Source organism: Astatotilapia calliptera, chromosome 13, assembly GCF_964374335.1.
Source record: "Astatotilapia calliptera chromosome 13, fAstCal68.1, whole genome shotgun sequence".
In the NCBI taxonomy this organism is placed as follows: domain Eukaryota; kingdom Metazoa; phylum Chordata; class Actinopteri; order Cichliformes; family Cichlidae; genus Astatotilapia; species Astatotilapia calliptera.
This window is the reverse complement of record NC_137434.1, coordinates 18,417,189-18,433,644: the sequence shown is the minus strand read 5'-3', so window position 1 is coordinate 18,433,644 and position 16,456 is coordinate 18,417,189. Positions and strand designations below refer to the sequence as shown.

The 16,456-nt window shown below is 39.3% G+C and overlaps 1 protein-coding gene across 1 annotated transcript in view; it reads right to left on the bottom strand.

The window, feature by feature from the left end:
- pcsk2 (proprotein convertase subtilisin/kexin type 2) overlaps window positions 1–11,181 on the bottom strand; it is a 29,182-nt gene extending 18,001 nt beyond the window's left edge. The window contains exons 1-5 of the mRNA XM_026189893.2: window positions 10,695–11,181; window positions 8,760–8,864; window positions 4,549–4,662; window positions 4,008–4,116; window positions 3,276–3,313 (exon numbers count right to left, since the gene is read on the bottom strand). Coding sequence (XP_026045678.1) covers window positions 3,276–3,313; window positions 4,008–4,116; window positions 4,549–4,662; window positions 8,760–8,864; window positions 10,695–10,877 — 549 coding nt within the window. The 5' untranslated portion in view covers window positions 10,878–11,181. The remainder of the gene's footprint in view (window positions 1–3,275; window positions 3,314–4,007; window positions 4,117–4,548; window positions 4,663–8,759; window positions 8,865–10,694) is intronic.
- Between the last annotated feature and the right edge of the window lie 5,275 nt (window positions 11,182–16,456).

Below are 16,456 nucleotides of genomic sequence, written 5' to 3'. Positions count from 1 at the left end.
AGAGTGTTTGTGTGCCGTTTGATTTGAAGTAGCAAAAGCTAAAGAAACGCATCCATGCGTTACAAACTAAATTAACTAAATTAACAAGCGGCATCACTGTGGTATTTTAAAATGCCATCTCATCAGCCTGAAACACACTGGCTTCTTCAAAATGCCTTGGTTGTTTCATGGCACGCCACTCATTCAACACGCAGTGCAGCCGATTACTTAACGTTATAGAGAAATCATTTACAGGCGGATACAAGTGCCAAAATCAGTATTTATACTCTTATGATTACTTTCTTGAGAAAGCTCATTAGTCATTTGAAAACCAAGATGATTGTCATTTTCAGTATAAAGAATCTAAAAGATTCTAAAATGCTTTTACAACCACAGACATTCAACAATATAGAAGTTGAATTTAGAAGTCAGAGTCATTAGTTATTTAGACCTTTGAACCCCACATATCTCCTGAGACATCCATGTGGGCTCACGTGTCTGTGAGTGTTGAAATTGTGTCTGTGGATCCAGTTTGCAGTGTAAAAAAGGATTTGAGTGTTACGTGAGAGTAGAAGGGCATTATATACACCAGGAGAGGATAGAACAAAGAGAACACTAACTGACAGCATTAAATACTATACGTAATGTAGTTAGATTAGTTATATCAGTGTATCAGCACAGAGCTACCGGTCACCTCACAGTAAGAAGGTTCTGTGTTTGAGTCTGTCCAAAGACGGGCTTACCAGGTTAACTGGTGGTTCTAAAGTGGCTGCTGGTGTGATGTAGTTATCTGTCTATCAGTGTTAGTGTTACCCTGTTAATAACAATGATAATAACAATAATAAATTGATGACAAGACATAGAAGAGCTGAGCCATGGGTAAAGAAGTCTTCATGCATTAAATACACGAATTTCACTGAACTTCAGGGGGATAAATGGGCCATGTTTGAATTAACTTGGTTTTCCTATGGTAGAATGCAGATAAATCAAAAGTTAAATGCTGAAATTTATCCAGTGGTTGAATCTTTGTAGTGAAGCAGTTGTTTCCTAGGAAGGGAATGACTGCCCAACTGCAACATTCCTAAATTTCACCCGGCTCATGGGACTTTTCAAACTAATGGCTGCAGAGGAAGAAGCGAAAAAACTCTCATGTATGTATCCACTTTTGAAAAATTGTTTCAGTTATCTGCTGCCTCATGCTGTTTCATTAGAACCATGCTAAATATAGTGAAGTGTCACTGTGGTATTTTAGCATACTGTTTCATCAGCCTGGAATACAAAGGCTTCCTCAAAATACCTGGCAGCTCAGAACAGCTGGTCCAACATACAGTAAAGCTTAGTGCTAAGCTTTCAGCTGAAACAGCTCTTCATTGCAGCTATGGGACTTCACCTTTTGTCACATCTTGTGCATCCTTTTGGAGAGGGACCTGTTACTACTTCACTCTTTCTGGCTGTTGTGCTGGTTAATTTCGACTATAATTCACTGTTTTTAACAACTGCTGATAACTGAACAATACTTAACCTTCTACGTGAGCTATGCTAACCTTTGTTAACAGGCGATGTCCTTTTGTTTGCTTTCTCTCCCTCTTCTTGCTTTCTTTTCTGTGTGGATACAGTGGCTCACGGTCCCCAAGGTAGAATAAATAAAATATTATCAGTGCTGCAAAGGGCAGTCCTGGTATGGGGTGGACCAAACCATTTTGTTTCATTTGTAAGGGGTGAGAGTTGGTATTTTAGGCAATCAAGCTCAAATCACACAGTCAGTTTATTCAGGCAATTATGTCATTGTTATTTAGAAATTAAAAAAAGCGAAATAAAATGAACTTTTCATTCCAGGCTTGCAAGGGTCACCAACACCATTGGGTCCTGTTTTCAACATTTTACTATAACTACAAGGCCCATGCAGATTGTCTGCGTGCTGAGATACAAAGAAAGATCAACTCCATTCTCATCTGTAGGAATTAAATCAGATTCAATGTCTGTTATTTTGCCTGTGATTTTTACTACTATTATTTTATATTCAGTTCTTTAATTTTTTTGATGGTAGTAAAAACAATATATAGAACTTGTTAGAATATAGTGAAAGACTTGAATTGTGAGATGTGTGTTTTTGTGAATCTTGTGAAGCACTATTACTCTTGCCCTTGCAAATAAAACACAGCCTCGCTTTTTATTTGTCATATCAAAATGTATCTCGTAAACTGTAGCATTATGATCTTGAAAAACAAGCAGCCTAAAACCCTTGCAAGAGCTGACATTTGTCTCCTCAAAGCAGCTCTACCACATAATCAATTCAAAGTAACGACTCGAGATCAACTCAAAATGGTTTTTAATGTTTTCTTTGTTTTGTTTCGGGGGGGTTTTCTAGGTATGTCTAGGTCTATAAAAAAGCACAACAACAATAGCACCACAGGATTACATACACAGTGCCACGCACACAGACACACACTTTGGATCTATGCACAGCATGATCCATCAATCCAGCGGAGGATGCTCCCGCATCAACACAGCTGAGGCTGTGTTATTTTTGGGCCACAGCTCATCTCTGTTCACAGGCAAGACATGCAAAGGCAGGCAAAAATGGATACATGCATGACAGGGGGAAAAAACAAGCCACATTTAATGAGCAATAGCTACAGCAGACAAGTACAAACAGAAAGCCCTTTGCATCAGGATAATCTCCTGGAAACAAAACATAAGCAAACAGCTGAAAAAAGAGCCAAAACTCTTGGCATTTTTAGATAAAAGCCTAAAATACCATAAACATCAGTTTTCAAGTAGGAGGATTTTGAACTCAACAAAGCATTAGAGTTTCTTTAGAAGGTTTGCATTTGTTCATCCCTAGATTGAAGAAGACACCACAATGCAGACACACTGATGAAACTGCACAAGTTATAGTGTAATCAGACTGAACCTTCAAGGCCGTGTTCCATTTAGCAATCCCTCTTGTCCTTTAAGGTTTTATCAGTATTCTGGAGATAGAGCATCACATTATGCAGCACCAACTACCCTGGCATTATCTCTGCTTGTGACAGATCGGCCTGCCATTGTGCCTGCTACAGTGCAGTGTGCATTAACATTAAACAGCTTGGCTGGCCGTCTGCCTGCCTCTGCGTCCTCCGGGAACACAAGGAGACTCAGCAGCCATGAAGGCAACTTGGAAAGCACCTGTCACTGGCAATGACAAACCACACGAAGCCCATGAAATCCTCGACCTAAACTCCTGCTTTGTTTATTAACAGCACTTTACGCAAATGAAGGAAAGTATGACATTAAAAGAAAATGTATGTACTCACATAATTTGATGCCAGGTCTGGATGTAGATAGTCAATACCTGAAATGGGACTTTTTTTAATTAATATTGAGTCATATAGCATGCATCACAGATGATAGCAAAATATCTTGCCATTTTTATATCATGGTTTCCTTTTTGCTTTATTATATTCTGAATGCTTGATAATGAGGATAATGATGAATGATATTATTCTGACACAACTTTTCACAAATTTGCAAATGACTCAAATTGCGCAATTCAATTTAGATGATTAACGAACTGGGAAAAGAAAAAAATTACATGTTAACAATCTCTAAAATTAATATTCCACAATCACAGGGCCCAGCGTCTCAAATATAATGAAATCAAATGCAGTTGTATCTTTGGACTTTAAACTAGAAAATTGAGCCTGTCAGCTTGGATTCAACAGTTGTAATGGTAATATTCAATATATACAAAAATGATTAAATGCTTCTTTGTGTGTATAAAAAAAAACAGCATGCATACTAAAGGAGAAAGAGGTTTCTGGTTTTTTTTATTGCACAATGACATGCGGCTGTTTGAAAACCTGGTCAGTAAATCCTGATTTCATGCTGTGAGTCCCCTCAAACAGGGAGACAAATTAATCAGAACCAAGATACATTCTTTATTAAGTTCAACATATACAAATAAATCGGCTCGATGGATATTTGGAGGTGTGATTAAGTGCTTTCAGACAGTGCTCCTGGTTATAAATTAAGGATTTTATACTCACCGTCATCCATGATTGCGATGGTAACTCCTTTGCCTGTGTAGCCCAGTTGCCAAGCTTCAGCCACATTAAGATCCAGCCCAGGGGTCCCGTCTGCCTGGCCTGTGTTTATCTAATCACTCAGACAATATGGAGAACGTCCATGACTCATGGCACCCAGGTGAGCCACCATTAGGAAATTAGTCAACATGCAGAATGTGTGTATGTGCAGGATGTTATGGATAAGGACTGCTTGAGGGTGATTTTGAAAGGAAGGGGAAGTAAATGTCAGCAGATTCATCTGACATGCCAGATGAATGAAAGCGAGCTTGTTACAGCATCAAATTCATGCTCACCGGTTAATGTAAACGAGGGGAAACTAGGCAACATGAATGCAGAGATGAGATGGCATGATATTTGCCAGGCTAATTTAACAAAGAATAACAATGTTCATACAGAAGGCGGTAGGGAATATGGTCGGTCTCTGAGTAATTAAGGTGGAAAAAATGTGGGCTGGTGCTAAAGGTCAGGCTTCACGCAGACAGCTAGCTGGCTTATTACTCACCAGATACCACTGCTTGGTGAATAGAGGGTCACTCATGTTAACTTCAATATCGTTGATATTTCTGTAGCCTCGCTTCTGACGACTGAATCCCTCCTGTTCCATGACATTCTTCACCTGCGGGGGAAAGGGAAAAAAGAAAAAAAAGTCAGGTCAATGTCAGTTTAAAATCAACAATGATCTCACGCACATTTTGAAAAGAATCATACAAAGAGCCAAATGAAACCCAGGTGTGTTTATGCTGGAGCACAGAAGCAATAAGATTCTGCTTGATATGACGCTTGAGATGTTGCCTGGGATTGCTCTGTGCACAGGAAATCACAAAACCCAGCTGTGCTCTACTGTACCGTGAAGGCAGAACATCACCTAAATGAAAGAGGCTATTTTTTTTCTCCTAATAAGAGTGGCTGCAGCTGGAGCCGGGGGCTCCCAAACTCACCTTGTCAGTATGCTCAAAAGCCACAGCAATTACACTCGCAAACACGCTTGTGTTTCTCTGAATCATCAAAGAAATCTCAGCAGATGAACAGCTCTGATTTGGATTACAAATGCTTACTGAATGCTGCCACAATAACCATTATCGAGCTCAGAAAGATAACATAGGACAGAACAAATAAATGATTGGGATGAAATGTAGTTGCTTGATTAGCTGGTGGTTGGCATGAAAATGACTGGTTGTCTTTGATAGCGATGTTGTATTTAATTTCTGCTCACACTTCAAATCATAGAGCTAAGAAAACACTCCCATTATTCCGCTGCCATCATCTCTGTCAGCAACTGAGGACAGGAGTAATAATAACCTATCAATTTAGTCATTCTAATTGGGAACTGCACCCCATCTCCTGTGACAGTTTAACTTTTCTCTCTCTCTCTCTCCCTCTAAAATACTGTACCCATATTCAGTCATTTGGAAAAGCTGAATATGTGAAGTAGAGGCAAAGGAACAACAAGCCACTTAATCTTTTAGAGTCTGGCACTGGCTAAACCAAGCCTGAAGAGAAGCTCTCAATTTGAAATTTATTGCCAACACTCTGCTTGTCTTGAAGGTCATATGGACAATGATTTCATTTGAAGGTTTTGGGTCAGTTTCTGATTCTCTCTATTTCTCTGTGCGGTTGTACGTGAGAAACTAAATGTGTTTTTCACAATTTCAAAGCTTCATTTTCAAAAGAGGTCTCCAGCTAAATGTTCCTCTTATGTTTACCCTTCACAAATTCCCTCTAGTGTGTCACAAAGAAACAGGCATTGTCTGGCGTGTTTACCCGCAAAGATAAGAGAGCGGAGCAGCACTTAAATGTGTCCTTCTAAAATGGCCAAAGCCTATTCAGCTGGCTCTCCTGTTATGGTATACCCTACACAATCATGAGGCAAAGAAACTGTAAATAAGCACACAAATCAGCTAAACAGAAACTAACTCTGTAAAGTAAGATCTCTTGCTTAAAGTAAGATCGCTGTTTTAGCCTTATATTACTTTTGTTTTCACAAAATTGCATTCATATTCAGAGCGGCTAGCGGCAATTTCTATATTATCCTGGCATTTCCTCGTCTTCTTTCCATCCATCAGCAGTTTATTCCTTTACTTGGCAGGAGAGTTGGTATTTCCCTTGAGACAGCATGTCATACTGCCCACTCACAACATCAAACAGTGCCCATGCACTGCCATCACTCTCCGCCTTTGCCACTGCCTGCTCACAATGCTTCAGTTCACTCCAAATCAAAGAGCAGTGCTGGCTGTCTCCTTTCTCACTGCCCTCATTTCCCTCCTGGCTTTTCCATGCGTGCATCTTTCGGGGTCAGGGGATGCTGCTCACTCACAACATTTTTTTTAATGTTCTACATTCCACCTTTGTTCCATTCCCACTTTTTAATATAGCCTTTTAATCTCTATTAAAAGGCTATATTATATTATCTATGTCTCATTAAAAAAAGTGTATTTCAGGAATTATGGATGGACGGATCAGTGGATAAACTGGGAAAAAGCAGGGAAGTATAGACAGGTATGCACCGAGAGAAATGCAAAGGAGAGATACAAGTAGATTATTTGGGTCGGAAGTGGGTCAACACGCTCCACTAATAGAATCTGAGGAATAACAGGGTTCTTGGGACACCACCCAGTTCCATCAATACTGCTACTCAATTAGACTGCATGTTAAATGAGTGTTTAATGACTCAGTTACAGGTAAAAAGAGGTTTAACAGAATATAATATCTACTAAATACAATGCTTCTTTATTTAGGGCTGTGGAATACAATTTCCACCAATTAGATCTTTCTTTTATGTTCACAGAGCTGAGAGATATTGCTGTAGGTTGGGAAATGACAGAAAGATACGTCAAAATTATAAACACAGAATATAAAATCAGACTTGTTGACCTCATAGGTTCTGGAAATCCAAAGAAAGCAAAAGCCTTGGTGTCACACGTGAGCATGTCAAGCAGCTGATTAAAACCTGGAATGTAGACCTGCCCATGTTCGTGCTGTCTCACTTCCATTTGCAGAATTAGCTCGTCAGAGTGGCTCGCATTTATTTTCATTAGCACCTCTCACAAACGCAATTAGAGAGGTTAGTTGATTGTCTGCAGCAGGACCTCCACTTTCACTGCATCCAACAGTGGACAGAGCTGAACACACACAGCTCAGCACACAACAGTACTGAGCTTCAAGATGCGGCGCATACGTGGTTTTTATATAAGAAAAAACAGCTGAAACAATTTGTGACTGAGTCCAGTGTCATGACTGTCATGAGATTACCATAATTTACACTTGCTTCATAATTGATTGAATTATCTTTCAAGCAAAAAGGGCAAATATTTACTGCCATAAATGTAAGAGTTGATACTTTTCTTCATTACTGTAAACTGATTATATTTTGGGGTATTGGACAGTTGGTCAGACAAAAAATAAATATTATTGTGAGACTTTGTCTTACAGGACAAGTAGCAGTTAATTGAGATTAAAACATCAGTGGAAGTGGGCGACTTGTAGCAGTGACAGGGGAAATAACCACTGGCAACCCAAAGTGGGCGAGTCAGGTCAAAACTAATCTCTACTTTGAGGTTGTCATAGGCCATTAGCTACAAAGCAATCCCCAAAAAAGGCATTGCTTTACGTGTGTAAGGCCTTATGAGCAGAAAAATTGTGGTAAATGGGTAGACTTATTAAATATTAACCCAAACAATAAGAAGATTACTTGAAAATGAGAATAATGTTTACTTACAGCTATTGTTTGTCAAGAGGTAACAAACTGTATGTGGAAATCGATCATTGCACGACTTATTACCCAATCCAAACATTTAAGATCCCAAATTAATGATTACATACTTAACCAAGTGCAACATAAACATCACCAGACTTTGTAAGAAAGTATATTTTCATTAGAAAAGCAGATGTCAGAAGAAAAAAAAAGCCACTTTTTCTCATTAATTTAGCTCAGTTTTTACTACTGCAAATGCAGAACCACTGAAGCGCCGACTAATCCAAGAAATGGCCCTGTTTATTATTGTGTGCAATCAAAATGTTTCTGAGGAAAATGCTAATCATAAAATACAAAAATGAAATAAAACAAGGAATTAGATTCACTGCAACATTATGAAAAATAAAATCTAAAATAACGTCCAAAAACAAGTGTATTACGTTTTAGCATGTTATTTAGTGCTGGGTTTGGAATTGCTTGCATTCTATTTGGCTCTGATGGGGAAAACAAGTTTTATTTTTTTTTGTTTTTCTGAAAAATAAACAGAAAAAAAGTCAGGACGACGACCAGTTAATCTTAGGCTGAGCCACAGCTTATCATAGTGTTACTGCATAATTACCCTGTAGTTGCGTAAGGACTGCAATTTCTCATTGAGAACTGGTGGTAAAACTGCTATGACTATATACACAATAAAGCACTAAACTAGATGTGGAGCCAAAGGATTTTGCTTCAGTAGCTCATTGGAAGTTTCAGTTTGATGAAATGAGGGTGATTGTGTAGTAGTTTATTTCATTTCTTAGAATTTCTTTAGCCTGCTGTTTGCCAAGTGGTTTGTGAAATCCCGTCCTTGTGAGAGTTTATATCTATGTATTGTCTTTATTTAGAATGTTTCTTGGAACCTGCACCTTGCTTTTTTGTAACAAGCACTGCTTAAGTTAAATCTCTTATTCAGGACTTTTTACATATAGAAAAAAGACACATGTATACACAGTATATTGTTTCATTGTCATATGCATTCTTACCCTTTTGTCTTTTTGGAGCTGCTGTCTCCTACGGGCACTGCGTTTGCTCCGCCTCTTCGAAGTATCCTGAGGGTAGAGGTGAAAGAGCCCTTCTCCGAAGGGAAGCTGGAAAGAAAAGAAAAGAAGTACAAGACAGGGAAATGGATCAGGGGCAGAAATACAGATGGGAGGGTTGAGGCAGCAATCATAAAGTGTGAATGACAAATCAAAATACAATAGTTCATAAAGGAAAGAGGATAGCAGGTTATCTTCCAGATGGAAACAAGGGCACTGACTCCCTGGCTTTCACAGACGGTTAAGCCTGGAGAACAGCATTGGGATCAACCATAATAAGTCACATGGGGAGGGAAATGAGATGCATCATCCAGAGCGTTCCCTCCAGCACTGTGCACAGATTAAAGACCCCCTTATGCTTTAGTAACAGTCAGGGCACAGGTCAATCCTCAAAATAAATGGTTTCAGATGCGGCTGTCAGATCTAATGTGAAAATGTAACACTTCTCAAAAGATTCTCCTTATCTGCCAATGCTCTTTTATTTGAACATTTTTGTCAGATTGAAATGTTCTCATAGTATTACAATATGTGTTATTATTATGGTGGCGATGATTAAGAGTAGTAGCAGTAGCAGTATCATTATCATTGCTTTACATTGGCTGATCACAGATCTGTTTTGCTGTCTTTCTTTTGCCACTCTTTAGGCTTACATTTGTATGTGTGTCCCCTGTCTGTATCCCAGTCTAGTTAATTAAGCTACAAAAGAAGAGAATTCAAACAACACAGACATTGTTTAATGGCGCATATCCCATTAAGACAAATATAGCTGCAGATTACATAACCTGGGAGGCAGTAGACGGAGGGGATGATCTATTGCCTACAAGAAAGCGAGCAAGCCATAGCAGAAATAGCAATGCTGCACAACTACCACAAGGATGTTATCAGATTATGATGATGAGATACAAATCAAACACTTTTCTTTATTATTATTATTACTGTGGAGGTGAGAGGAGAAAAAACACACATCCTCATTCAGAGCTGTGCAGACACCCCTCCGTTCACTGCTACGCCTCACTGACTAAGGCTCCAGCCAATTTCACCCACACATTTATTTTGACATGTGACAAGGAACACACACTGCTGGGGAATTATTTCTATCAGTCTGCCATAAACGCCTTGTTAAGTCTTCTGACATGTTGAAAGGCATCCGAAATTTGTCGAGCTATCTGATTTGTCTCAGGTGAGACAAAGGAGGGCCATGAATGTGAATACACTATGTGCTCTGCAAAAGACAAAAAATAAAGAGGTGTTTTATATTTTATTGGAAAATGTGTTTTTCTATGTCAGTCTCTGACAAAGAGGGCATCCAACAAGGTATCCAAGTAAATTTGCTGTTTTTTGATGTGAAGCATTAAAAAAAGGGGAGGGGGTGTCCAAAACTGTGAGGATTATATCAAACCAGAACTTCGTGTGATGTTTTGTTCATGAAATGTTTTGTCTCTTCTTCGACAGCATCTTTCACAGATGGCTCCAGGTGCATCTTCCTTTTGCAGGACACTGAAATTTGATGCGTTTTTGAAATAGAATTTAGCCCACGGGCCGGTGGCAAACCTAATAAACAAGGCCTGCGGTTCAGTGAGAATGACGTCATCAAGTCAAGAAAAAGTGCAGTGAAGTCAAACCAGAAGAAAACCAGAAGAAGCTTCTCAATGTCTCCTCTACTGGATAGTTTCACTACGTGCAATATGTCTGATTGTTTTAAAAGAGCGAGAATGACCACAAACGTTACTAAACAACCAGAAATATTTCGCGCTGACATTTTCATTTAATAATATTTATTCGTTTATCAATTGGTCGGTTTACTTAAGAAAGAAAGAAAAGAAAAAGAAAAACAGTTGCTGCCAGGATTGCGTGATGCTTTTTTAATCAGAGCATCCCTACCTTTCGGGCACTCTGGAACCCATGTTGTGTTGCAACTTGGTGCGCTTCATCCTGTGCGTCCTCATGCAACTGAACCAGAAAATGGTCCGTTAAGACTCCTTCTGCAGCCTGCGTCGCAAGCAGCAGCGCGTTCAGCAGCACTGTAAATCCCAAGGCTGTCCCATATCGGGGCGATCCAAGCATCGTGTCTGGCTTGTGTCAGTATGCCTTGTCTGCTTGCCCGTCAGAGTAAAATCAGTGTATGGGATGCTCCACGTCAGAGAAGCGAAGAGGAGGAACAGGAGGAAGAACAGCGGGATGTAAAGGTGTCGAATCAACGCTTTTGCGAACGCATCTCCTCGTCGTCAGCTGATGGTGGCACTGGAAGTTGGATTTCACCGAGGTGTACCCGCTCTTACCGTGTGCTTCGAGTTGGGGCGGTTGTGGACCAAACCTGCATCCTCAGCTTTCTAGCTCTCCTCCTCCATCTCTTCCTCCTCTCATCTGTTATTCATCTACCTTCCTAGCTCGGGTAGTTTCTGCGCGTGACGTTGTACCAATGGCCTCGGCGGGTGTGTCCCGTCGTTTCCTCCCCCGGATGCGCTCGAGGGCACTTTTCAGCACCTTGGAGAATTCCTCCTATCGTCCTCAGAGTTGATGGAAATTCTATTGATGGGTAGGCTGTCTGGGGCTGGCCATCCAACTGGGGGGGGGGGGGGGGGAACCGCTGAAAACTCATGTGACATATAGCGACCTTTAAATACAGCTTTCTATAGAAGTCCTACAGAAAGATTTTTATGACATGATTCTTCAATATATTTCTAAGGCTGAAGTTCTCTTGTTTTACCCTATATATGTGCAATGATCAACCTGACCGTTTCTGTGGAGTGGAATGAAAGCATAGTCCCACTGGACTATAATTGGTCATTTGGAGGTGAGCAGCATGTAGCAGCGAAAGGAGTGCTGGTACAAAGGTAGCTCATTAAAGGACTCCCTGTCCTCCTGCTTTCTTGCTGCTGTAAACTAGAAGGTGGGCATACAGGGCTGCTGGGAGGTGATATGAGGGTGGTCTGCATGAATGAGAAAGTACAGCAAGATGGGGAAATGGTTGCTTGCTGTGATGCTACTAATTTCCTTTACACAGACAACATTCACCAAAGAGCATCATGAGTGCTTATTGCTGCGCAGTTATCTGTTGTTAATGCTATAGTCTTTTCAGTTCAGCCACAAGGACTCAATAGTGAGAAGCACTCATTGCAATTGCTGAATAAAAATGCCCCCAGAGCCCCCTTCATTCATGAGCCAGTTTCAAATTCAGCAAATTTTCCTTTAATGCAACTTTTCATGCATTTTTGAACATGAGCAACGGATTGAGAGCGGTACCATTTTTGCATTCCTCAGTGTCCAGTAATAAGCAAAATATCATAATTACAAAAATACTCTTGTGCAAATCATTTCCTCCCCCACCAAATGTCAGTAAATGTCAAGAGGCAGCATCATTAAATCAAATATTTGTGGAACATAATTAGAACAGCCATACAAAATATGCAAAACCTCATTTTGTATTTAAAATGTTCCTCTCTGTTAACTCTGTATGTACTTGTTTGAAATATACTAATGTACTTATATAATGGCATACTGTCTGGTATAATGTCCACATTAAATTAATCTGAAAGGCGTGACGAGGGAGAATGATAGCACGGGGATCAGTTAGATGTCTAGAAAATAATGAAGGTGGATTTTCTATAAGTGGATCTGCTTTACTAATCACTGTTTCCATGCACCATGCGGACATCCTCCCACACTCCTGCTATTCTGTAGCCCAGTGATTATTTATTTAGCTTGGGCAAGCCCTTCTCTTCAGCATCAGTAAAAATTTCTTCCCTGCTGGGGCCACATGAGTGATCCACATGTATGTTTTGACTGCTGACTCACATGGACTGTATCCTGGCCCACCTGCCTCCCTATGTGCCTGACGTGCTGTAGCATCTTCTGCTTTTAAAGAGCAACCTTGATTGTTTTTGGCAGCTCAGTAACAGTTTTGTGAGAGACGTGGACATCAGCAGGATGTTGAAAATCTTCTCACTGTCTGAAGTGATGCTGACATTACACCTCTATCTGCAGTTATTACAGAAAGAAAAAAAATTCTTTGAAATGCAAGTAGTACAAACTGCTCACCTCTCACAATCAATATAAAGTTACACAATAAATGAGGGTTTTAATTTTAATTTAATGTTAAAATTAATAATATATATAAGGATACTTTTATAATAATACATAAATACAATGCATTTACATCATGCTCTTTATCTGAGATTGCTGGAACTGCTTGCTGTGCAGCTCTGCATCTCCCAAATGATTCTTTTGAATTTCCCTTGAGTTTTATAACAGTGTGTATATAAGAGATCTGTTTGTAGCTTGTGGGTGGATGAATAAAGTCAGATTTTTAGAGGTTTCGAGTAAGTGCATGAAATCCTGAGAAAATGTGAAATAAATTAATGAATCATTTGAAGAAACATGTTTTAGCTCATATTAAGGAAGGCATCCTCTTAACTCAAGTTTGCTTGTTAACTCATGAAGTAGAAATTTGTTATCCATTCAATTTTAATTGATCCAATTCTCCACATCTCACTGCAGTGGTTGTTCTATGAAACATATTATAACAATAGCATTTTAAAGTTGAAATATTGCTGATGTTCAGCACTGGAAAGTTTTGTTTCCACAAGCATGTACTGTCATAAGTTAATTATAGAGCTCAACCTCTGGCAACCTTTGGATACAGGATAAGTTACAGTGGAATTTAATTTACAACTGGACAACCATCTATTAAAAAACTGGCTTTGCAGAGATGGCATTACATAAATGGAGTTGTTAAAAGGCATTGATGTGTATCTGCAGTAGTGTTGGAGGAGGTGCTGAGAATCATGGCTCTTTAATTTTTCATATTTGCCCAAGGCTGTAGAGAAAGCAGGGTGCCTGTCAGAGTTTGGGCAAGAGGTAGAGAGATTAGACTGACAGCTACAAGGTGATAAACGGCAGATAATCAAACACACACATACACACACACGGGCACTCACACACAATGAAACCCACTGATTGCTAAACCACAACAAAGCCTCTGCAGCCTTTACCAACCTTTCAACCAGACAAGAAAAAAAAACACTATTGATATTTCACGCTGAACTTTATATTGTGTTTCCAAAGATAAAATCAAATAAACACTGAAACAACCAAGACATTTACATCTGATTCCAGTTTCTTAATATATTTTGTGCGCAGAAATCATAAATATTTTAAGACTATAGAGAAAATGCATTCCCTGTGACTTATTTAAATGTTGAGCCCACACTCTAGAAATTAAACATTCAGTGAGAGAGCAAGTGTGTCTATTTTTTTTTGGGAAACCTGCAAAGCAAAACATTAATATATTGCAGTTCTCTTTGTTAGTGCCACATATGTTAGGAGCCACATGGAGAGCGAGGCAATGATAGAAATGACAGAAGCTTGTCTTATCTCCCTCAGTAGTTAAGCTGTCATTTCAGAGGCAATCCTCTAAAGCTTCGGCAGTGCTGGCTAGTGTTGTGGGATGGGATGTCTCTGAGCGTGTTGTGGGTTATGGTTGCTATACTCACAATGATTGCAGATAGTTTCAGCAGCCTCATATTTGATGGTTTTGTTCGCTTTCTCTTCTGTCTCCTTCTGTATGTTTCTCTGTTCCACTCTACTTAAGATATAAGCAGCTACTGCATGTCAATCTGCCCCTGTGACATAAGATGACGGCCTTTATGGGTAGACCTGAGTAGGCAGACATCAAAATTCAGACAACACTGGTCTTTCATGATTTCACGGAGGTTGCAAGTGATCATTACTTTACTGTCTCTTCCTTTAGATCATTCAGTTTGGCTTTGACTGCGGTTCAGGCATCGTGCAAACCAAATTTAAATGATGCATAAGTTGACATATGTAAAATGGGATTTTTGGCAGATCTCATTGCTCTAAAAATTGAGAATAGTTCATTTTACAGACTCGAGACATGAATACAAGGATGTAAAACTGTATTGACCAGATCTATTATATTCCATCGGAGCAGCTGGAGAAGAGGTTAACAGGGAGCTGCAAGAAGAGGGATTATATGTTAGTCTTAATGTGCTATGAGGCAGACAGCACATGGCCAGCTCAGGTGCAAACACCAGCCTGATTTGTCATGGACCACTCAGCTCAGCACCGAGGAAGATTAAACTGAAGTCATCACTCTCTCTATTCTTCCTGCAAAACACTGTATCATTTAACATTTCCTCCCCCACATCAAAGTTACTGAACTTGTCATGTTTCATTGTAAGTGCTGTTTACATCCCCTCAGTAGGTCTGAGGGAGTCTCAGGAAAGCCCGTTCTATCCTTGGGGAAACAGGTAATTCAAGTTACCACAGCCCACAGCTTTCATATGAAAAGTCCAAAGCTACACTGCTGTGATGTTTTGATTTTTCTCTCTGTGGGGCGCTAGCTAATATAGTGCTATTGATATTCCTGCCTGTGCTTCTGTTTAGCCTTGAGCTAATAATATAAACCATGAAATACTGTAATACATCTATCAATATAAGTGTAGGTGAGCCACATTCTACTTGTGTTTAATATGCAGCAATATGATGTAAACTGACTGGAGTAAAAACTCACTATATCCGTTTTGGTTGTATTGAAAATATACTATGTTGTGCACATGTTTTCCACTGCTAAAATATCGGCACTTTTTCGATTGATGTATTGGCCAGCTGCCGATTGTGATTTTGCGAGCAAATCGATTTATTTCTCAAGCAGATGAAAAGAATAAGTCTGTTTTTTATTCTCCCCATTACACTTAGTGCACAATTTTTCCAAGTATCTCCTGAAAATGTAGTCAATTAAATACCAGGAATACAGGGAAAAGGAGAACTTTCAACTATTCCTTTACAAACGTTAAATATACATGGAAATACAGTGTATACGGCAAAAACAGAGTTTGTAAAGTTTAATGAACTTGAAAGTCAATATTTGGTATGACCACGTTTAAGCTTTCTTATTATTTCTTTAAGTCGTAATAGCTTTGGGGAGGCTATTGTGTGTTTTGTCTGTCCAGGCACTCTTTTGCTGCATCAGGAGTGTATTTAGGATCATTACCATGCTGAAAAATGCCAACTAGATGGTAGCTTTTGTTGCACCCTCAGAGAGACATGACTCCATTCTAACTTTTTGCAACTTTATTCTCCTCAGTTCAGGTTTGGAGTTTACAGGCAGCATAGCACATCATCAGCAAAACATTGCTTTCACGTCTCAGACACTGTTTTTTTTCCCTTTTTTTCTGCGCTTACTGATGACATCACTCATCTGAACTCTGACCTCCTGGAGCTAGTGAACTACAAAAATTAACTAGAAATGTGTCCAAAAATAAAACACAATTAAATAAGAATAGTATTTAGAGATTTTCCCAACGATTCAGAAAATGTAAGTTTTATAACTACTTTTAGAGCACAACACTTTTATATGTTGTTGAATGGTGAATCAAAATCTGAGTGATTAAAAAAATCTCCAACAATAAAATGGCTGAAATGTAGCCCCAAACCATGACAGAGATTCCACCATGTTTCACTGAGGTACAGCTGAGATACATTCACTGTTGTACATATTAATGACAATTTCACCCCAAAAATGTTAAATCTGGATTCATCACGCTTTAAGACCTGTTGTCATGTCTCGTGTTCTGTGTCAAGTCTTTGCTGGATACTTTTTCATATTTCTTTAGGACATAGCT